The sequence below is a fragment of the Mauremys mutica genome, chromosome 3 (genome assembly GCF_020497125.1).
Source record: "Mauremys mutica isolate MM-2020 ecotype Southern chromosome 3, ASM2049712v1, whole genome shotgun sequence".
Classification (NCBI taxonomy): domain Eukaryota; kingdom Metazoa; phylum Chordata; order Testudines; family Geoemydidae; genus Mauremys; species Mauremys mutica.
This window is the reverse complement of record NC_059074.1, coordinates 68,872,785-68,897,142: the sequence shown is the minus strand read 5'-3', so window position 1 is coordinate 68,897,142 and position 24,358 is coordinate 68,872,785. Positions and strand designations below refer to the sequence as shown.

The 24,358-nt window shown below is 42.0% G+C and overlaps 1 protein-coding gene and 1 long non-coding RNA gene across 3 annotated transcripts in view; both read left to right on the top strand.

The window, feature by feature from the left end:
• Positions 1–12,941, top strand: part of RNGTT (RNA guanylyltransferase and 5'-phosphatase) — a 414,630-nt gene extending 401,689 nt beyond the window's left edge. For both annotated transcript variants that reach the window (XM_045010976.1, XM_045010975.1), the window contains 2 exons: positions 6,812–6,935; positions 10,059–12,941. In XM_045010976.1, coding sequence (XP_044866911.1) covers positions 6,812–6,935; positions 10,059–10,222 — 288 coding nt within the window. In that variant the 3' untranslated portion in view covers positions 10,223–12,941. The remainder of the gene's footprint in view (positions 1–6,811; positions 6,936–10,058) is intronic.
• An 862-nt stretch (positions 12,942–13,803) lies between these two features.
• The window catches only part of LOC123367247, a 33,827-nt gene continuing 23,272 nt past the window's right edge, over positions 13,804–24,358 (top strand). The window contains exons 1-2 of the long non-coding RNA XR_006578375.1: positions 13,804–14,170; positions 18,125–18,222. This is a non-coding gene — a long non-coding RNA (uncharacterized LOC123367247). The remainder of the gene's footprint in view (positions 14,171–18,124; positions 18,223–24,358) is intronic.

Sequence of the window (24,358 nt, the reverse complement as noted above, 5' to 3'; positions counted from 1 at the left end):
AGAGAAAACACAGACATTTTATATTTACCATAGTGTATAACCTATGACATTAGAACTGACTTTTGGGACCCACAAAGTCTGCTACTATAAGTGCCCCTACCTTATTTAAATTTACACCAGTTGCTAGGGTTGAGTATTTATATTTGATATCTCCTGGATATCATAGGTTATTCATTGTCTGCTACTTACTCCCTGCAGCTGCCCAGATCTAGACTTTGATGTCTTTGAAAATCATCACGTCTCTTTGATTTTGGGGAGGACCCTCCATCATTTTGTGGCTAAAGGGAGCAGTAAGCCCACTGCAAGCTTCCTTCAAATTGGCTGCCTGCAGCTGAGCTAACTTATGCTTAAGCAACCTTATGACCTCTGGCCACAAGAAGGGGTAGTTCAATAGCATGAGGGGACAGGAGATTCAAGAGGACAAAGCACAGGATGTAGAGCAAGGGACTCCCAGATTCCAATCCTGGCTCTGCCACTGACTCTTATTGTGTCCTTTGTCAGGTTGCTTAAATGTTCCATATGAGTTACTTAAAAGTAAATAATGCATGATAATACTTTCTCATATTCCTCCCACTATCTGAATGATATAGTTCACTGAAATGGGGTAGTACAACCACATCAAGTTTGGTAGTGGTGGAGAAACCAGGATTTGAGGCTGCATTAGTTCTGCCCTGCCTCACTGAAGGGGTCACCAACTGTAAAGGCAAAAGTTGGTCTGCATATTTCCCACCTCATCCCCTGTGCTGTCATCGAAGCCTGAACACAGCCAAAATCTTCCAGTGAATGAGGTGCTCACATCTCTCAGATTCTTTGGACAATTGTCCCTTGAAAACTTGGTTAAATGTTTCAAGAATGCCCTGACCTCAGCACTAGCTGCTGGGCTCCATTTCTCCTGAAGCAGGAGTCTGGGGACGACCTGAAGGTTCTCACACTCTCCTTCAGAGAGTTATTCAGTTAATTTTGGACGTACGCTAAAGAGCTATCTTTCTCACTTTGTCCTTAGTAGTGTGATCTGGGTGGAGAAGAATCTCTTATATTTGCAGTGAGGAGGGGATTGTTTCACAGGCATACCCAAAAGTGCTAAGACCAGCTCTATATGGCAAAATATGACAGCTTTTTCTGCAGTTCAGCTAATGAACTGTGAGTGAATATTATTAACGTGTCTATTTGTTCATTTACATAGGAAAAGAATAGTACTCACATCGTGTATGTTTTTTCTTACAAAGAAGCAGATGCCTCTCTTGGAAAACTTGAAAAAACGTTGTATTTAGTAACTGTTCTGCCTGTATAGTCAGTAATATGGAATAAGAAAAATAAAACAAAGAAATTACATGTTAAAAAAACCTTTATTTCTTAAGAATTCAGCTGCTGCTCCTGCTTATTCCTCTGTGGAAATCATAATCTTCTGTCTCTAACATCACAGTCATTTCTACTGGGATATCACAAATAAGATGATGACTTAAGGCAAGGAATAAGCAGCAGAAAAAACAATGGTTCTTTAGTCATGCAGATGTTTTTGGTAATAAAGAATGAGGGGAAAAGTACAAAGACTAAATATGAACAAAAAAATATTTCTAAATAGAATTTTTAAAATGTTTTCTTGGCAGCCTCAGTGTCTCCTTAAAGTAGATTGTTTTCCTAAAAAATGATTTGTCATAATTGCATTGAACACAGAACTCAATGAAGTATGTAACCTCATGTGTTTCTTGTTGTGATGTAAAATTTTATCTACATTTTTTACAAAAAAAAAAAACCCTAAAAATTAGAAAACTGGAAAAAATAGATGTTGGTAATTTTAAAAAAATTCATAACTTTTACATTTTAATCAAAAGTCTGAATATTTGCTTAACTGCTTTAAAATATAAAATAAACAATGATTTTTCAATAACTAAATTACATACAATAGCAACTTTGCAGTGATCCCCTCATCTCACAAACTAAGCAGGGCTGGATTACTATTTAGATGACACCATGTAACAATTGTAGGGAACGATGTGGTGATTCAGTAAGGTGAAATTATCCCTGACTCATTACTGAATCTGTGCTCGAGCATGGTACCAAGAAGCCCTGCATGGCTACAGGTGCTCTTTTGAATGAAATGTAAAACAGAAATTTTGACCATTTGTGGTCACCACAGATACTGTGGCAGTGTTCAGAGCAGTAGAAATAATTACTGTCTGGTTACCTAAATGTTTTGCCTTCTGTATTTTCAGTTGGATACATTATTTTTCACGTCCTAAATTGCTGTGTAATGTTGCTGTGTGTACTTCACCTCAGAGATGGCTGCATTGCAGTGGTAGATGGAAGTAATTATTATGTGTAGTTGATATTTCAGTTTCTTTCCTACTTCAGGTTCCATTTGCACAAAAGGCAATACATAAATGCTAGATGCTATTGTTTTTGTAAAGGGAACCGCTCTTCTGTGTTAAAGGACTACAGTAGATAGTGCAGGTAGTGGGGAAGCTTTTCATCATAACGAAAGGAAAAAGTTAAGCTTTTTTATTCCATATGAGCTAATAGGATTACCTTAAATTTGCTAAACTTTAAAGGAATCTATTTACTCCATGACACTGATTCATGTGGTATTGTGGGGTCCAAATTTCCATTAGCTGTCTGAAGATATTCTAGGGAACAAATATTTGATTAAGGAAGGCTCCATGGAGTCCTTAGTTTGATGGAAACTTCCAAATTTGAGGCCACTGAGCACTGGGTTCCAAACAGGTCCAGTTCAAACAAATTTGGAGTCCCCTGCAAAGCTATTCAATTGGGAACCGATATGCCAGGACCAAGATTCAGTATGTGATCACCTGTCCTCCATACCCATACCTATTCCCAACCCATATATAGTGCCAGGGGAGTTCACTTTGCACTGGAATATGGACTATGAAATATGTGTAAATTGAGGTTTGTGATTGTGGGGACAGTTACAAAAATAGTGGATGGGGGTTTTCTGTTCAGTGGGGAAGGAAAGCATGTAGTCTGTCCCAGTTTGGTCTGGGATGGAGGGAGAAACATACTGATTATCTCCCCCCCTCCCCCACAAAGGACTTTGTTGGCATCGAGTTGCACTAGAATGGGTGTGGTGGCCCCATAATCTGGCAGACCCGTATGGCTGTAGCAGGTTTGGAAGCATTGTCAGAATTGGCTCTGGTTCCACAGATTTGTCATCACTGGGGTAAGAGAACCAGCAGCTCATACAGTGAATCTCACTGCTGAGCAAATTGTTCAGCACTCAACCCCAAGTCCTCTCATAGCTGAGACATCTTCTGCCTTGTCCCATCCAGCACAAACTAGAAGAAACAACTGCCAAAACTCGCTTTCAAGAAGTGGAATGATGAGTTTCTCAGATTTCCTCTACAATATGTAGAGGTGGGAGTGGGGGAAGAATGGAGGAACACAAAGCCAAGAAGGGAGAATGGAGAGAGACTTCTTTGAGGCAGGATGTCCAATATGTCATTCTGTTTTTCACTAGGAGGGAAGTTTAATCTCTCACTCCCAACTGCTAGGAAAGAGCTTGGTGAGGGAGAAGGGATTTTGGTGAGGGATGAGTTACATTTTGGTGGCTCCCAGACCACAGTTAGTTTTAATCATCACTTCAGGAAATGGTTGTGAGTGATACATGTAATGATTGTGGCAGATTGACAATATCCAAAACAGTCTTTGGGGGTATTTTGTATTAGAATTGCAATTGTGTATGTGGTATTGTGGCATTTTATGTATCTTCTCTAGTAGGCAGTGCGGAGGATAATGAACTTCATCTGTTATCTGCCTTTGAAGCCTTCTCCCTGGAGATATACACATACACTAGGTCAGACTGGGATTCCCAGGGGCAGAGGGGCAAAGAAAGGGTTTTGGGATGAAAAGTCTGGATTTAAATGCACAGGACCCCTAGTCCAGGGGGGGGCCCAATCCTTAAGGTACAGTTGGGAGGACTGGGCCTGCCAGAATCCATGTTAGCGTGAACTCTGGTAAGCTTCTTAGCATGCAAAACTGTTTTTAGTATATTTACTCTGTAATGCTTGTACCTGAAGAATAAAATAGATTGGAGAGGACTTTGAGGTACCTTATATCTGCAGAAATCACTCTGTTATCAGTCTCTGAAGAAAAAGCAAGCAAATCTGTTTAGGCAGACTGTCTTTTCTGAGAAATACACAGTGAAGACAGGGAACTACAGCCTGGACATACCCTGGTCAAAAGGGAGTGAGAGGTAGGTCTCCCCACCCAAGAGAAGCAACAGCTGGGGAGCTGGATATCTGAGGGGAAACACAGGTGCAGTTGCCCTGAACTGTGACATATTTGCAAGAAAGCTTGTTTACAGTGATTACTAAGGAATTGTTCTGTGACCTTTTCAATCCTCTCCAAACACATACATATTGAGAAGCCTACAATGATTGTGGTACACCGGTGTTTTCAGCATTGTTAATGCTGAACGTGTATATTGTGCTCAGAGTACTTTCTGTACTCTTGATAAAATGTTCAACAGCTTCTAAAAGAAAATGTGCCTACACATTAAGACAGGTGCTTTTACAAGACCAAGGTCATTTAATTGGGGAATGGTAACTGCTATGTTCCTTATTTGGTAAGATAATTGCTATAACTTGTGAAGACTATGATCAGCAGTTTTCTAAAAGCATTTAGCTCAGTGCATTGGCAGGTGTTTGCATTTTCTGGAAAGATCCATCTTCCAGATTGCTAATGAGTGGCCAAGCAAGCATACAGAGAGTTAATAATACTGCTTAATTGCCACAGTCACATAGAGCAACCACATAATTTATTGCTATTCTGAGCCTCTGAACACTAGAAGAATGATAAACTATATGACAAAGGCTTACTGAGATTGCTAGTTAGTGAAAGTCACTGGCTAGAGTTGAATATCTCTCTGCCTCTAGCAGGTGATTCTTCTAACAGCATTTTCCTGCTTCATCAGGAAAAAAGGACATATATATATATATTTCCACTGGCAGCTATTGTCAAAGTAATATACTTTCCAAATCATTACACAGCCAAAAGTTTCTTCCTGTATTTAAACATCCACAGTGGACTAGAAAAGGATGTTGTGTTTTCCTGAACACACCTAATGAAACAAAAATGTTAAGTGAGTCTGTGTTACTTGAACATCTGGTTGGAATATAGCTTTTAACACATATATAGTGAACTAAGTTACCGTACAAGGAAATGTGCTAAAAAGGGAAAGACAGACAAATTAGGGGATGAGTTAATCTTGCAAACAGGATAGGAGATGTCTCCCCTAAGCCACGTGACCGCCAACGGTCACAAAGCGAATTGTAGCGGTTAAACGGCTTTTAAAAATATCTGTAGTCAGCAGAAGGATTATTTCTTTTTAAAAAACAAATACATTAATTTATGATAAAAAACTGATGAAAAAAACTGACTTTTTTAATGTTCAAGTCTCTTGACTTGACTGGCCTAAATTAAGCAGGTTAGCTAAATTGTCTCATACTGTCACTTTTACTTGACAAGTAAAATCCCAGAGCTCCCTTTCCTGAAATTAATAGTAATGTTCAGAATAAATGCTGAACAAAATGTGATGGTTGCATTTTTAGCAACTTGAAGGTTAGACTTGTTCTATTTTGCAGGTGGGGTAATCCACAAAGGTTTGGGACTCATATTGGCAGATTAATAGCCTTTATCTAGAAATTAGTCCAAAATATGTTTGAGAGTATTCACTGAACACCCAACTAATTGTTCCGAAGACTTTCCTGGCCTTCTTCAAAGTCTGTATCCCTGAACAGTAGTAAATTCCTGTGTCAGTACTGTAAGTGGATAGACAGTAGAAATGCAAATTTCTGCTAATGAAATAACCAATCCTCTTTAGTGTAAGGAAAAGTAATTACGCATAAAAGACTGCATCACAGTTGTGACATTACCTTGACTAGCATTTGATTTGAAATCTGTAACAGAGCTAAACATAAAACTAACAGTTAAATACAGATTCATACGTACAAAGAGGCTTTTTGGAACAAACTGAAGTATATTGGGAAATAGTTGCTAAAGCATTAGCTAAAGTTCTCAAGTTGCCATGGTTACTTGGGAATTTTGCATTTTATCATAGGTTAAGATGCATAGGATGAAGTAGCCAAAATAAACAGGAAGTATAGTACACATGAACTAAAAATCTCCAAATCACTCAGCATCAGCTAATAGAAAGACAAATAGCTCACGATATCAGCTGCTTGCTGACAAATCTATGAATGAATAGAGAAAAAAGGCTTGAAGGCTATTTAGAACATGTGTAATTTAAAAACCCATGTAATTTTTGGAGTTAGAATTTTACTTTATTTTTAAAAGAAAATAATCTCTCAAAATTTAAAGAGTGGAATGATTTTTATAAGCTAATTCTGGTATTGAAACCTAATGTTTGGCTTTGAGACCTTTAACAAAGAAGGTTGATGAAAACACAGATAATGCATTTCATACACTTAGGCTGGCAGTAGCACTTATACAGGAAGCAGTTCATCCCCATGGAAACCTATTTGCATTTGGGACATTTCTACTGGTCGGTTTTTTATTTATTTATTTATTTTACTAGAGTAGCTGATGTTTTAGCATAATTGCCATATATTGACAACAGATTTCAAAAGTATTTTTAAAATGTCAAGTATCTGAGCATGTGTACATTGGAGATGTTAAGATATTCAGCTAAGCTTAACTTTAGGTGTAGGATGAAGAACTGTTCCTGATGAATTTTAGGGCAATGTTTGGCCTTCCATTATCTATCACAAGCTGAAGGAACAATGCCTTTAAACTGATTAAATAAAATGCATTTATCTTGAACTTTTTTTTAAAACAGGTGACAAGAGAACTGAAACAGTATGACAATAAGATTATAGAGTGCAAATTTGAGAACAACAGCTGGGTCTTCATGAGGCAGAGAATAGACAAAAGCTTTCCAAATGCTTACAACACCGCCCTAGGTGAGTAGAATAACTTCATTTTTACCATTTCAGTAAACTCGGTTAAATGGACTCTGGCAGAAAATTTAGTCCCAGAATTTCATCTGCCTTAACATTGTTCTAATTTAATGAGGGAAAACGGTCTGTAGTCTCAATATCTAGTTTAGCAGTCTGTGTTTTTCCAGTATAACGTTAGGTCCTGATCTTGCAAAGACTTATGTATGTGCTGAAACTTTATACACAATGAGTAATCCCAGTAGTTTTAATGGGACTTACTCACTGGGTGAAATGAAATAGGCTACACTCCCATTTGTTACGTGCCAGCTGGCTCGGTTAAGGGAATGTTTAATTGCAGTGTAGATGTTTGAGCTCAGTCTAGAGCCCGGGATCTGGAATCTCACAAGGTGAGAGGGTCCCAGAGTTCAATCTCCAGCCTATGCCTAGACATCTACACTGCAGGTAAACAGCCCCTTATCCCAAGCCCCACGAGCCTAAGTCAGCTGACACGGGGCAGCCATGGGTTTTTAACTGCAGTATAGACATACCAGTTACTTCACTGAGGCCATGATTTCCCCCGTCGTGTGTGAAATAAATGTGTGTGAGTTCTTCGCAGAATTGGGACCTTATTTAGTCAAATATATGCTAAAGGCCTGCATTTAAGTGAGCCCCCCCCCCAAATATGTTGCCTTAGCTGTACAGCACAGTTAACTGACAAGCACTAGTGCTATGTTGACTTGTGCTGATGCACAAAGAAAGATACTTTGGCACGTCAACATGCTACATAAGTTGAATTTGTTAAACAAAAAAAGCCATGATAATTTCAGCTCTATTCAAGATCATTGTTTGCCAGATGGAAGACAAAATTAGTAGGAGAAAATGTAATTTCAAGCTCCTAAAATAGTATTACAAACAATAGAGAGTAAAGCAAATGAAAGCTATGAAAAAAAGTTGTCCTTATAGGATTGTGACGCCTTCAGATTCTCCTATAGACAATAAAAAAAGAATCCTCTGAAAATGCAAAAGAGCAATTTTCTTTCAGGTGGAATGAATGAGTTTAAATAAAGATATGTTGGAATAATATGAGTAACAATAGTCATACTGAACTGGCATTTTGTGGTGGTATCATAAACTTAAACATGGTATTCAGAACTACTAAGCTTGCCAGGAGGAATATGTATATTGGTAGTTGTTCTTTAAAATTAATCCACCCATGTAAATTTCTGATAATCTAGTGAAACTAAATTGTTTGGATGAGCAAATTGAAATTAGCCATTTGATCAAGTGACAGTAGGACTGCTGGTGCCTTTTGGGAGACACCTCAGAATTCAAACAGCTCCACCACCATAGCAGCTTTGTGCGTCTCCTGCAGCCCTCGCACCACCAAAAGGGAAAGAGAGATGGGCCACTAAAGAAGAGGTACCACTGTACTACCTCCTAAAGTTTTTCCCCATCAACACCAGCATTTTCTCCTAGTTGCTTCAGCAACCTTTTTTCCTTTGGCCTGCCCCAGCCCCCTCCCCTACTTCCAAGCCACAGCAACTTTTCCTCTTCCTTTCTCCACTCCCAGCATGCACAGCTTTCCTCTTCTTCCCCTCTGCTAGAGCTGGCTGGAAAAAAAATTTCTAAAGAGTTTTCTCACCAAATAAATAAATGGGGGGGGGGGGTTGTAAAAAAAATGCAACTTCTCATGGGAAATCATTTTTTTACAATTAAATAAAAAAATCTGTGAGGAAAAAATGCATTTTTGGTTCAGTTGTTGAAAAAAGTTGTTTTTGGAGTTTTGATAGGTTCCCTCCCCTCCTCCTTTCTTAACTTTTCCCCATTGGAAAAGGTCTATGGTGAGGAGGAGAGACCCACTTTTTTCCACATTTGATAAAAGCTGGAAAGAAATAGTAAAGCTAAAATAAAATGTCTGTGTGCTACTTCTTTCCCTTTTTGAACTTCTTTCTTTTTAGACTTTTCCAGCTGAAAAAAGTTTTTTTTAAAAATAGTGATTTTTTTCCTTTGTCCCATTAGTCCTGGTCAGCCTTTAAAAATGATCATACAAATTTACCAGCACAGGCTTGCTGGGGCGATAACTTTCTTATTTTTGTAATTTTTGGTTTGTTTTTAGCAAGGCTAGCTACTTTTCATTATAATACTGTGTTTAAATGGACTAAAACTGATGCATACAGAAGAAATTTTTAAAAGCATCTTTACACCAAAAATGTTTTTTATTATAAAGACATTGCTATTAGGGTGGGTTTTATTAATGTTACATTCAGATTGTGCATGCTTCCAGAATTACAGTGGTATGAAAATAATATCTTCAGTGACCCATGAAACCATATTTTTAATAGCTAGTCATGAAGATGATTTTACTTTATATCAGTTGAGGGAGATAAGTTTACTCATTTTATTTAATGGATGTTGGGGCTCAAAAGAGTAACAATTATTCTTCCTCATGAAACTGCCTCTGTAGTATAGATATTCTTCCTCATACTATCTCTCAAAATCTTTTATAGCCCTTATCTTATATTTTTGTCCCAGCTAGTCATGGAATTCCACCTTAAATCAATATATCTTGCTTCTAGCCTTTTTTCCTAAGTCTCATATTTCATGAGACGAGACCAGGTTGCATAGGCAAAATGATAAAAAGATACTCAATTCAGAATCAAGCCTTTTCATAAATTGTCTAAATGGTTTGATATTTGATGAAAAATCCAAAGACTGAGCCATTTCAGTTCCAAGTTTGTCAAAATGGATAAAATCATGTATTCCTACCGGTAACGACTTAGGTAGAGCTTCAGAGCCAGAAGACACATTGCACAAGAGCTTTGTTGCTACTACTTGCCTAAGTAATGTGCTAATTCCTGACATTTATATTGAATTTAATTTTACTTTTTGACAAAGATTTATTCTTTTGACTAGAAGGCTAGACTGGTGCCTGTTGGGACAGCAGTTCTTTATTCTCTGTAGTCCTCAGCTGTGTGTGAGCAAAGTAGAGTAATTTCATCCCTAACACAAAAGTTCTATAAAATATATGTTCAAAGCTGAACATTTGTGCCAAATACTGTTATTTATTTTGCAAATACAGGATCAAATTGTTCAAGTTGCATGCAGCCGATCAGTTTAATAACGTCAAAATGTGTTCTTTGTTCCCAGCTGTATGTAACAGCATCCAAAATCCAGTCACAAAGGAAATGTTGTTTGAGTTCATTGATAGGTGTACAGCAGCTTCTCAAGGACAGATGCAAAAACATCACCTGGATCCTGATGCTGAACTCATGCCCCCACCTCCTCCCAAAAGACCACGCACCATAACCTAAGACCACAGTCCGAATGAATAGCATGTTGTTTACAAATCTGCAGAAGGTGAAATGAAAATGTGTGTGGATTAAAAAACATTTGCAAAAAAGTCATTCTATGCATCCTGTAAATATCTAGATGCATTTTTTTCAAATGCCACATCATGAACCGACATTCTTTTTGTAACTGGTAAATTCAACCTTACTTTGTGGGATTTGAAGATTGAAATATCCAAAGGTTTAGACAAGAACAGTATAGAATCAGTGGAAAGCTGCCTTGTTTATTCATGGATATCTTTCACCTTTAATTTATAATGTTAGCAATCTGGAACTGTGAGAAAACATTGGAACACTGTACTTTTTAGAATCTGTGTTTCAAATATAGTGGTGTTTCTTTTTCTTTCTTATTATTTAATTAGTTCAGATTTGTCACGCTTAGTATAATTTATCTTAGTGTTCCTACATTTCTGAGACTTATGTTCAAGAACAAACAGCAATGTTGTTTGTGCACTGTATTGGTTTAAAAAAAACTTATTAAGTTTACTAATTTTAAAATTAGCTGGGTTTTTTGTTAAAATATTAAAGAACTGAATCTTTATTGTTGTAAATAGCATCCTTTCTAAAGGAAATGTGTTGGGTGGTCGTGGGGGGGTTGGTTTTGTTTTTGTTTCATTATTTGAAGTCACACACCTAATGTCTGGTGGGTCAATTTTAGCTCTGCATTTTAAGTTTATCTGTAGATAAGGAACACACATGAAATCCTTAGTATTAAGGTCTCTGTTTTGAGGCAGTTTCTAATACAGGGTTTAGTTCTCCACAGTGATGCCATTATAAATAATATGTAGAGGTTCACCTCACTGTGATATGCAAGAGTAATACCCAGTACTAATGATGTTGTCTTAGATCCAGGTGCAAAATGGCAAAAGAAATGCCAGACAACATCTTTGATGAGGAGGTAATGCCAATGGAATAGAGACCTGTCACAGGAAAAGGGCCTCCTGATTTTAGATAAAAGCAGATCAAAGGCAAGACATTTATTGGTGGAAATTAACATGCTGAATACCAAGATGTTAATTTTCAAAGCAGCAATCAGCTGTCCTGTGACAGTATTCTAATCTGTTGACTTTATTTCTGTTATACCCAATGATGAAACAAATATCCTAATGGCCCTAGCTGCAGTACAATTGGAAGTTGTTCACTCAATTAAGATGGAAAAGCTGCATTCTAACGGACATATGGAGGCATTGCTCTGAGTTTGAACTAACTAGAAACAAAAGTAATTATAAAAATGCAGTTTTAAAAGTTTTCTGCACAGTTAATAAGCTGATGTTTGGCTATACAGTTATTGATAAATAAGTATAAATATAAATATGGGTGATCCATTCATTCAACAGTCCGGTTAACTAACATAATTTCATTTGATATAATAAATGATCCAAGATAGTTTATATTTAAATGAGTTTTAATGTTTGTAAATAAAGTTAACTCATGCAGTATTTTTTTCTATATGCAAATTTTAGGGCTATGCTTTGTGGGGGGGCTCCTCCAATTGTTTCAACGTGTATAAATATACACTGTATCATTCACATGATAATCCTAATGTCTCTTTCCTGGGATACTCCATATATGTGTTAGGGCATTGAAGAGGTTTAAAAAGTTGCTTTTTTTGCTGCAGTAAAACTTGAGGAAAAAGTGTGTTCATCAAAGCTCATGTTTCAATCATACATAGTTCCCATGTATTATCTTTATAAGAGATATATCATCCTATGCAAGGTTGAAAAATTATCTCCCCAAAACAACCTTATAAATTTCATGTGGAAACCTATGCAACCTCAATTCACCCTTCATGGAAACACACAGTCCATTTCTTTTCCATGTCGTTTTTGTTGTATTTTTCCCCAGACTTACAGCCCTACCATTGAGTTAAGTCATGACATATATTTTATCAACTGTCTCTAGTGCTGTTTAAATGTCTATGGTAATTGCAACCTTTTAACTGAGAATGAGATACGGGAAAAGAGCTTTTTGTTTTAAATATTTATCCAGATTATTTCCTCTCTTCTCCTTCCTACCCTCCACCTCTTTATTTCAACAGAATTTTAAAGTTTATAATTTGTCATTTTGTTTAGTGCATTGTAGCCTGCCCTCAACGTGCATTCCACCCAGTTCATGAATGCACTGTTGCCCTTTGCATATTTTGACATTACTTTTTTTTTTCCACTCAATTTTTAAAATTGGTATACTGAAGGAATTGTAAAGACATTGAGAGATGATCTGATGGTTTGGGAGATCTCTGCTCAGATTTGACTTGAAGTTCTTCCTGCACTGCAGCTCTGTAGCCTTTGAAAGAGGCTGATCATCTTAGGTATTCTGGACAAAGTTTTTAAAAAACAATAAAAGGTACCGGGAAGGGAAGAGTTGAGTGAAGAAGCAGATGAAAACAATGGAATTCCACTTGGACCAGCTGTTTGTTTGTTTGTTTGACGTATGAGACCCTGCTCTCTGCTACTAGATATTCTGAGATAGGAGTCAAGGGGGCAAGGAAGAGCCTGTGCCAAAAAACCTGAGAAAAACTCAACTGTCTACTCTTAGGATATAGAGTATGAACCCATCCTCTAAGTTGTTGTTTGTTAAATAGTACATGTACAGTTACGTTTTGCTTTCAATGGAGTTCTCAGAAAATGTCAGTACGTTCCTCTGCAAACTATGTATTACGTATTTTAATAAAGTCAATGGTTTAAAAGAATGGACGTTCATTTACTTGTGCTAGTGGTCTAATTATTTATGCTTATGATATCCACCCATCCCATTGCCAGTAACGGGGTACTCAACCAATACTCAAGATTCAAACAGAAGAATTTTACATGATTTGCAGAGGTCAGAGGTTCAACTCTGGGCTAGAAAGCCTATGCATAAGCATTCCCAGAGAGCCAATAAGTGATATAGCTCTTGGCTATGATAAATATTTTTTTAAAGCAGAGTTTTCCCTTCCTACTGCCTGAGAGGGAACTGAAGAATTGGTGAATCAGAAGAACTTTTTATAATGTGCTAACATATATTACATTGTTAATTATTTATTTAAACGTCTACTGTACAAAAAGACCAAACAAAATTCAGTATTCCCCCTCTCCAGTTAAATTCTCACTGGATACTAAGAAATACATATTTGGGGATGCACGAAACACTGAATAATTTTACGTGGGCTTTGAGTGTTTTGCAGTAGTATATGTTCCATCTTCCTATATTGTGTTAAGCCAGTAAAATAAATAAGCTCCCCAAATTAACCCTTGTCATCTTGTGTTCCAGATACCTTCACAGTATTTCTCTCTGTGACACTACTTCTTTGGATGCATATTCCAACTCATGGGGTGTGCTAGCTGGTGCAGCTCAAGAGGTGGAACCTGCTCATAGCAGTGCTTGTCAGAGCACTTGTACACCCCTGCTGTTCCTTCCCTCTTCCTTCCTGAACATTCTGGGGGTGAAGTCATAGAAGGGGGAGTGGCACCCTCTGCTGCCTCAGTTCCTTCCACATGCTGCAGCAGATAGATTTTAGCCTCTCTGAATCCAGTTGGATCTGGAGCCTTTACTCAAGAACAATTTAGTGCCTTTGTTTAGTATAGTTTTACTTTTAGTGTCGTTTTCATTATTAGTTTTAGTGGTAAACTTATTTAAGGAAAAAAGGTTTTATTCTTAGCATAGATAGTAGATATGTCTTCAATTCTCACTACTGGTTCTGTGTCGGATTGATTTTAAAACCCGCAGCAGTGAGTCTCAGTGCCCCGGTCTACAGACTTGAGCTCACAGCACTAAAAACAGCTGTGTACAGGTTTCAGAGTCCGAGCTCCAGTCCAAGCCGCAGTGTCTACACTGCTGGTTTTAGTGCTGTAGTGCCAGCCCAGGCTCTTAATCTTGCTGCTCTGTTTTTTAAAATGCAGTGTAGACATAACCTAAGAGACCTGGCTTCAAAAGGTAGGTGCATCTCTTGTCTGGCCATTTTCCCAGGATCAGGATGCCCATAGTAGATGCTTGGCATGTGTCAGAGAGGGTCGCTCTCCCTCATGGTGGTCTGTCTGCAGCACATTTACCCTCAGCGTGCTCAAGGAGCCCCAGAACAGGCTGCAAGCCTTATTGCTGCAGGAAGTTCTGGCTATGAAGTGTCCTGGATCCGATACATATAAGAGATCTGTACTCCAGGTGAAAATACCAGTGTCTGCTTCTTTTTAGCACCTTGGGGACTAAAAAGAAGAGCAATATGTATAATACTGGGGTCTCTTTCCCAGGATCAGTTTCAGTGCTTTGGTGCAATTGGTATCCAAATAATTGGATCTGATACTATAGTGCTCAGATATTTGGTTGATACCAGCCTCTGCGGGAAGAGCCAAACCATGGGAGAAACCTTCAGATACATCTACTTTGGTTCTGAGAAAGTTTGTGCAAGACAAGAAGGCTCCTGCTTGCAAGGGCAAGTCATATTCAGGAGATGCCTCAGATCCATATGACCTGGATCCAAGAATATCAGATCCTAAACCAAAGACTAATGTTCAGGCTTAAGGTGAATCATAGACTAATAGAAATGTAGGGCTGGAAGGGACCACAAGAAGTCATCAAGTCCAGCCAAATAAACAGACCATCCCTGACATGTGCTTGTCCAACCTATTCTTACAAACCACCGATGATGGGGATTCCACAACCTGTCTTGGAAGCCTATTCCAGAGCTTAACTACCCTTAGAGCTAGAAAGATTTTCCTAATATCAAACCTATATCTCCCTTGCTGCAAATTAAGCCCATTATTTCTTGTCATACCTTCGGACATAGAGAACTATTGATTACCATCTTCTTTATAACAGTCTTTAACATAGTTGACAACCGTTTATCAGATCCACTCAGTCTTCTTTTCTCAAGACTAAACATGCCGTGTTTTTTAACCTTTCTTCATGGATCAGGTTTTCTAAACCTTTTATCATTTTTGTTGCTCTCCTATGGACTCTCTCCAATTTGCATTTTTCCTAAAGTGTGGCCTCCATAATTGGGCACAGTACTCCAGCTCAGACCTCACCAGTGCCAAGCAGAGTGAGACAGTTATATTCTGGGTCGTACATACTACAGTCCAGTTCATACACTCCATCACAATATTAGCCTTTTTTGCAGCTGTGTCACATTGTTGACGTATATTCCATTTGTACTCCACTATAACCCCCAGATCCTTTTCAGCAGTACTACCACCTAGCCAGTTATTCCCCATTTTGTAGTTGTGCTTTTGATTTTTCCATCCTCAGTGAAGTACTTTGTACTTCTCTTTTATTGAAATTTCATTGTGTTGAATTTAGACCAGTTCTCCAATTTGTCATCATTATTTTGGATTCTCATCCTGTCCGCCAAAGGGCTTGCAACCACACCCAGCTTGGTGTCATTTGCAAATTTTGCCTAAAACTTGCCTAAAAACTTATCCTCCAGTTCTGAAAATTGCATTGAATCTGAAAGTTGTTCTAGAGTAGGCAGTAGTTTCTTTATCCACTATTTGCATGGCACCAACCCTTACTATGGTAGTACAATCGCATGACATCGATTCACAATCAGATCAGTTACCCAGATATGCAAGAGACAACAGCGTCTACTTGCCTAAGAGAGTAAAAGGAATGCTCCTGCTACTAGTCCTTCTTAAGTGTCCCCACCAGGGAAAAGGAGGAGGTCAGTAACATTTGTTTGCTTTTCTGTTTTGCATATGCAGGTCCTGTAGTTTCCCCATTTACTTCTGTGTTGCACCCGAGATCGGCTCTAGGTTAGATCTGTAGTCCAAAGAAGAATCAAAATATACTAGACGTTACAGATATACCTCCAGGTTCCATTATCAGAAAAAGGAATGCACCTCAAAATATGGTGCCTACAGATCATCACACCCTTCCAGAGATGGACCCTGGCAGATTCTGCCCTGGTCTGGAAGGCCCTGTTGTTCCAACTGCAGACATCTGCGGGGTTGCTATTTGGGGCTCTATACTTACATTTACAAAACATTACTTCCTTGACCTAGCTTTTACATCGGATGCTTAATTTGTCAGGGCAATACTTCAATCCCTATTCAGTTAGGACTCCAAGTCCCACCTTCCATTTATGGAGTACTGCTTGATAAACTGTCTTGTTGGAAATATGCAGCAGAAATGAAGGTTACTTACCTGTAACCAGAGTTCTTAGAGATGGATTCTGCCTATTCACACTCAGAGTCCTAATGGAATCTTGATTGTGGGGAGATGGTGGAAAGAACTGAGGGAGTAGAGGGCGCCTCACCTTCAGAATGTTCAGGAACACAGAGGGGAGAAGTGAGGGGTGGGGGTGCATGAGTACGCCAATGAGCACTGCTGTGAGAAGGTTCCACCATCTGAGCAGTACTTGCCGGTGCATCCCATGAGTGTAAATGCACAGAACTATGACTATAGGTAAGTAACCTCCATTCACAGTATGGCAAAAAAACAAACAAAACACCACCCAACTATGAACTGTTTGTTCACCATGAAAGCAATGGATGTTATGATATCAAAAGCTTTTTTCCCCCTCAAATTCTCATAGCAGGAATGTAGTTCAACTGAAATATTTTCTCCCTACATCTTCCCATATATTTAATCAGAAGAAGACAGACAAATTGAGTTCAGAAGCCATTAAACTATGATAGTTTGATAAATTAAATGTTGACTAAATGTTCTGCACAGAACTATTCTGTGAAGAGAGATTATATTAAGGTTATTGCATTAAATAGATCTGTATAAATTATAAATACTGAATATTGGAAAAACACATTTTTATTTTTATTAAAACACTCAACGTTTTTCTCACTTGTACACAGTTCATTAAGGGACTGAAAGTTTTGCATCAGCAGGTAGACCTTAGCTCGTATAATTTGTCACAGCTACACTGACTTCAGTGGAGCTACTTTGATTTCACCAGCTGAGGATCTGGCATGAGGATCCTGGACCCACTCCAAAGAAATGCTGGCTGCACCAAGACACCAGTGACATTTTGGGGGTCCAGTGTCTCACACACCCTCACCCAAACTATAAACAAGTATTGAAATTATTTACAGTGCTTGAAAAACGTTAGTTTTTAGTCCTGTGAACAGTCATGAAATCTCTGATCTTAAATCATGTAATTGTAACTGCTATCATGCTTTCCCCCCTCCCAATTGAATTCTGATGTGATTTTAGTGGCCTCTATCTCATGAATGGCTAGAATCCAATGGTGTTATGCCATTTGGAATTATCTAACTGTAGTGGTTCTCCTTCATAGACAGGTTTGCTACTGGTAACAGTGATCTTTTCCCCCCTCTGTTACTGCAGTTTAGAAGACAAGGCAAAAACAGGTTATCACAGGAAACTGCCAGTTTTATTCTGCATCCTGACAGTTACACAGACGGGGTCTCCAGAGCAACCACCTTCCTAATCTTCAGAGCAGAGAAAAAGCCTTGAAATTCATCTCTTTAAAAAAAAAAATATTTGCCCTCTTTTTCTCTCAGTTTGGTTCGTGAAGGAACAGCCTGGAGCATTTGTCTTTATGCAGCAGTGGCTCCCCTTGACTCAATGCCTTAATGTAGTGGCAGCATTGTGGTAGGGTGCCAAGTTCCAGTCGGGTCAGAGAGTGGTTGTACTCGGAGTAGTGTAAACACATAGGAAAATATGGTCACCACTCTAAACAAGCTTACAATCTAATTTGAATCAAGGTGAAAGAAGTGAGTGGAACAAACAGTAGGAGGGAATGTGGAGAAGGCAGTATAAGTAGGAATGTTTTGAGTAGGAAAGTTGATCCAGGAAATAAAAGGTGAGAGCAAGGGGGGGAAGACCCCGAGGGCTCTGGTCGGATATGGCCATTGGTGATGAGCACCCACCAGTCTGAAGGAAGGTCCTAACATGCTGCTCCCCACTGTGCCTGCCTTGTAGGGTCAAGTAATAGAGAACTAGTATCACTTCATTAGGGAGCACAGGGCCCAAGAGCAAGAATCCTTTGGGATCAGATCTTCAAAGAAGCAGACTAACAGGTAAGTAACTTTCTCTTTTCCTCACAATTATTCTTTGCATTAACTCAAAAATCTCTGTGGTGTAACTGTGCATGCACCACTGGGAAGTGAATTTCCTCCTCACTACCCAGTGAGCGAAGGTGTCATAATGAGAGATAAGCTTCGGTCAAATCTCTGAATTGGACCACCACACAAAGAAATTTCTGAACCAAGTGTGTGCTGAAGAAGGACTTTGTAGTTTAGACAGTGCTGTGTGAGTACATGTGCAATGTGATGCATTATGGACCTCACTACTGAAACTATGAGCCTGATCCTTGGCCTCCCAGCTGCTTTGTGCAGCTCAGGAAGCCCAAACAGTCAGAAAGTTGTACCAAAGGGACAGCTGGGGAATCCTCTGGAAACCCTAAGGTTGGTGTTGCAGGCTCTACACCACTGACTCCCAGTGCTCTGCCAGCATGTGAGATGTGCTGAGTGCACTACACTCCAGTGATCCCCAGCCAGAAGATGGTTCTGATTTAAGATGGGGACAGAAAGGTGAATTGGAGCCACCTTCCCCACCAAGCAGTGCTCTGTTGAACCCGTGAATTTCCAACCCTTTGTTCTGATTGCAGAAGCACATGGTAACTGGGCACAAACACCATGTATAGTATTTCAGTGCATATGGAATGCCAGCCATACGCATGAAAATCCAGAATAACTTCACTAAACTCTGAAGTTACTAGGGGTTTTCTTCAGTGAAAACAAGATCAGAATCTGACCGTAATAGAATGAGATTAGAATAAAACCAGTGACCTTAGCTCTGAATTTCCTTTGTAAGTTTGTTAGGCACTCAGTGTTATTTTAGTGTGTCTTTTAATGCTTATTACATTCTTTTGTTTGTTGTGTAGACAAATACTCTGCTATAAGGTCTTATTTTAATAAAGTTTTTGCTTTACTGTATGAGGTTTTGAGATACATAAAATTACCATTCAAATATAAAACATGACATTTAGGATAAAGTTCAAACAATAAAGGGAAAAATCGACTGCATCAAACTGCAGAGAATTCACATCTCTAAATAGCCTTCTGCTCTTAAAAATGCTCAACTTGCTGGAATAATTTACTTTCTGCTGCTGAGCAGTTTGTTCTTTTTTAAAAAATAAAAATTTAATGTGTTACTGTTGTGTAGAAAAATCAATCCTTTGGAATCAATGATAATTTTGCAGGTAGTTAATACTTATTCACATGAGTGGCGGTGTCTGCCAGTGTTCTGCAAAAATAATGTGTGACAGAACAAATATTCAAGTTTGTAACATTACTACTGACCAGGTATGGGTTCTAGATTTTACCATTTGTTGTTGTTCCCATAAATGTGTATTTTACCTCTGCAACCAAATGGAAACTGTGGCAGCCAATCAGATTACTGGATGGCTGCCCTCTTACTCTCATAAAAAGAGAAACAAATACAGCTTTTCTCGTTCGGATGCTAACACATTTATTAAAAGTACTGTGCACCTTTACCAAATTACTTAACAAGAAATCACCTTCATTAATCTGAAGCCTGTACCCCTGGTCAAACCAGGCACTGGAAGTTTTCTTTGCTGTGAGGGATCCTCCTCTGGTTTGTGGCTGCTGTGCAATGGCTCCTTTGCTACCCTCCTGAACCCTGGCAAAGAAGTGTGTATGGGGGAAAGGGGCCATGGCTGGGGTGCTGCTGCAGTCTCCGGAAGGTAGCTCTAACATACATTAGGTTAGGGACTAGCTCCTTCCCCTGCAGCCCCAGGATTAGGGAAATGCAAAATTGCCTTATGGCCACCTTTGACCTTCCTGCCCCCTCTAGTCCTGGACTTAGTGCTGTTAGCTGGACCAGAGAAATCTGACCCCAGTTCCCTAGATCAGTGCTTCCCTGCCCAGGGATAAATGCACAATTGTTATACAACACTATAGTTGTGCATAGTGCTTAACTAGGGTGACCAGATGTCCTGATTTTATAGGGACAGTCCTTATATTCAGGGCTTTTTCTGATATAGGCGCCTATTATCCCCCACACTCTGTCCTGATTTTTCACACTTGCTAACTGGTCACCCTGTGCTTAATGGATACATGAAATGGCAAGTAGAGCTTGGCAAAGTATTTTGTATGAAACCTTTTAACCAAAAAAAATATATATATGCAGAATTTGCTCTGTTGTTTGTCAGGGGGTAGGGGGGATTCCAGAAAAAAATCTAAACATTTCATTTAGATGTTTTCTAAATGAAACTTTTCCATTTTTTTGAGTCAAATGAATTTTCATTTCAAATTTTTCTTCAATTTTTTTAAATGTTAAACTTGAAAACAAAACACATTTTGAGTTTTATTACAAACCATTTTCTACAAGACGTACCTTTTTGGCCAGTAGTTCTCACTTCCTCCATTGTCTGTACTGGAGAAATCTATCTTGTACTTCTAGGGAGATAATTTAACAAATCCTCAACGTGGAAGAAACATCTGTTGTAAAATGCTGATTCTTGGTGCACACTACCTTTTCACTTTTGTATGTTGTGTTCTTCTTCGAGTGATTGCTCCTATGCATTCCATGTAGGTGTGCGCGCTGCGCGTGCACGGCTCTTCGGAACATTTTTAGCCTAGCAACACCGGCGGGCCGGCTGGGCGCCCCCTGGAGTGGCACCGCTATAGCGCTAGTTATATATCCCAGCCGGCCCGTCCGCTCCTCAGTTCCTTCTTCCCGCCCATGACGGCCAGTTGGAACTGTGGAGTGCTTGTCGTCCTCCACTTACCTCTCTCACCTTGGTTCTAGTTTTGTATTTAGTGTATATAGTTAGTTGTTAAAATTAGTTAGTTGAGTAGTTATTAGATAGATTAGGGGGAATTAGGGGGGCTTAACCCCTCTTTTCCCGTCCGGTGCGGGCGTATGCCCAAGACACCAGGATTCAAGCCCTATGCGGCTTGCCAGCGGCATATGCCCGTTGGGGACCCCCACGACGCCTGCCTTCGTTGTCTCGGCGAGGGACATCGACCAGACAAGTGCCTCATTTGCAGGTCGTTCAAGCCGCGAACGAAAAAGGAGCGGGACATTAGATTGCGGCAGCTCCTCATGGAGTCGGCGCTTACCCCTGCGGTGCCGACTCCTTCGGCTCCGCCGTCGTCCTCGGTGCGGAGTGCTCCAGCGGTCCCCGGCCGGGCCGGCACCGAGACTCTTAAGAAGCAGCCGGCACCGAAGCCCCGGCACCGTTCCCATTCACCATCTGGGAAACGGAAGCCGAAGCCCAAGACTGTGGAGGCTGCTACATCGAGAACACTGGTGCAGCAGCCAGTAGCGGCGCCTTCGGCACCGACTCAGACAGCGCACGGACCGTGTGCGGTACCGTCGACTCCGGCACCGGCTGGGCCGTCGAGTCCGGTACCCCCGCGCTCCCCGGTGCAAACCGTGGTCGAGCTGCCTCTCCCGTCCACGCCCGAGACGTTCTCGACGGCGAGGGAGCTCATAGAGCTAACAGAGGCACCGAGCCTCCGGCCCCCGGCACCGCCGGTGCGGGCTGTTCCGTCAGTGGGCAAACCGGCCATGGTACGACCTGCCACCCCTGACAAACGGGATAGAAGGCGATCCAGGTCACGCTCCCGGTCCCGATCCCGGAGACGGTCACCTTCCCGCCGTTCACGGTCACGGCACCGGTCTCCATCCCGGTACCGCTCTCCTTCTCGGCGCTGGTCGCAGTCCCGGTACCGGTCCTCATCGCGGTACCGGTCATACTCCCGGAGGCGTTCCAGGTCCCGGTCCCGCTCTCCGGACCGTCGGCACCGAGGAAGGTCCGGATCCCGGCACCGCTCCCGACGCCGTTCTCGAAGCCGCTCCCGTCGACGACGATCGAGATCGCGGTCGACCTCCCGCTACTCTCGCGGTCGAAGGTCCCGCTCGCGCTCCCGGCACCGAGACGATCGGCACCGGTACCCGGCACCGTCCACGGACAGACTGGTGGCATCGACGGCGCAGTCTCTAAGCGCCTCTGCCCCCCCGTGGCCTTCCCGCCAACTGTCGGTCGCTTCGCACGACGGCAGCGGTGCAGATTACCGCGCGGACCCACAAGGACAAGACCTGGGTCCCCAGCAATGGGGTTTCTGGACCCCCTGGGCGGGTCACGAGGCTCAAGGCGCCCCCTTCCTCCCGTGACAGGGGCCTTCTGACCATGGGGTGCCGGAAGCCACCGTCAGCAGGCCCCCTTCATCGCCTCCGGTTGAGGTTCCACCGCCATCGGTGCAGACGGAACATCCCGTGGAGACGGCGACCTCACACCCCATGGATGAGCCTCAGCCGTTGCCTATTGGTCAGGCCCAGTCCTCGTCTTCCTCGCCCGACGAGGCGGTGGTGGGATCCTCGTCATCCGATCCCCCACCGATTGACTTACGTGCCCATCAGGACCTCCTTCATCGGGTGGCACAAGCTGTTAACCTCCCGGTAGCGGAGGTCATCGAGGACGAGGACCCGATCACTAATGTGGTCAGAACGGAAGCCCCCATGCGAGTGGCCCTACCGTTTGTTCGGACAATCCAGAAAAATGCCACCACACTCTGGCAGTCCCCGGCGCCCATCCCTCCCACTGCCCGTGGAGTGGAGCGGAAGTACTCGGTACCCCCGACTGGGTACGAGTACCTGCACACCCATCCGGCCCCGGACTCCCTAGTGGTACAGTCGGTGAATGACCGGGAGCGAAATGGGCAGCCTGCGCCTGCACCTAAGTCCAAAGACGCGCGCAGGATGGACCTGTTGGGCCGGAAGGTATATTCGGCTGGCGGCCTTCAATTACGCATAGCCAATCAGTTGGTTCTCCTGGCCCGCTATGCCTACGATAATTTCGTAGCCCTCTCCAAATTTACGGAGTTGGTTCCAACATCCTCCAGGCAGGAGTTCTCAGCTTTGCTGGAAGAGGGCAAGAAAGCTACCAGGTCCTCTATTCAGGGCTCACTGGACTCTGCAGACTCCGGAGCCAGAACCTTGGCATTGGGAGTGACAATGAGAAGGATCTCCTGGCTGCAATCGTCCACCTTGCCGCCAGAGGTTCAGTATACTTTGCAAGACTTGCCCTTCGATACCAAGGGCTTATTCTCGGAGAAAACGGACTCCAGGATACAGACCCTTAAGGATGGGCACATTGCCATCCGTACGCTAGGCATGCATACGCCTGCGACACAACGGAGGCCTTTCAGGCAGCAGCCCTTTCGGCCGTTCAATCAGTCCAGGTCTCGGCTGGATAATACACGCAGGGGCAGACTGAACCGCCGTAGACCATCGGGCAATCGGCGTACCCAGTCCCAGGCGCCTTCCAAGGCCCCCCAAGGGCCGAAGCAGGCGTTTTGATGGGACGCCCGAGGACGCCCCATCAGTCTCTCCTCTGGATCCTTCCCCGTTATTTTTCAATCGTCTTTCCCACTTCCTCCCGGCGTGGTCCCAGATTACATCGGACAACTGGGTGCTACGCACGGTAGAGTCTGGTTACCATCTTCAGTTTGTTTCGCCCCCACCCTCCCACCCACCCACCCCGTCCCTCTTCAGGGACCCCTCTCACGAGCAAGTCCTCCTACAAGAGGTCGAGTCTCTGCTGAGATTGGGTGCTATAGAGGAGGTGCCGAGCGATATGCGAGGCAGGGGATTTTACTCCCGATATTTCTTAATCCCCAAGGCGAAGAGAGGCCTACGACCCATACTCGACCTCCGAGAGCTCAACAAATACCTTGTCAAGCTCAAGTTTCGCATGGTAACCCTGGGGACTATCATTCCCTCCCTGGATCCGGGAGACTGGTTTGCCGCCCTCGACATGAAGGACGCGTATTTTCATGTCGCCATTTACCCTCCTCATCGGCGCTACCTGCGTTTCGTTGTCAACAATACGCACTACCAATTCACAGTGCTGCCTTTCGGCCTCTCTACAGCGCCGAGGGTATTCACCAAGTGCATGGCAGTGGTGGCCGCGGCCATCCGCCGTCGTCGGATACATGTCTACCCCTATCTCGACAACTGGCTAGTCCGAGGACCATCCCGCCAACTGGTGGCGTCCCACATGGCCTCAGTCCTAGCCCTGTTTCAGCGTCTAGGGCTCATGATAAATGCCGAGAAGTCGATGTTGACCCCTTCGCAAAGAGTGGAGTTCATCGGTGCGGTCCTGGATTCCAATTTGGCCAGGGC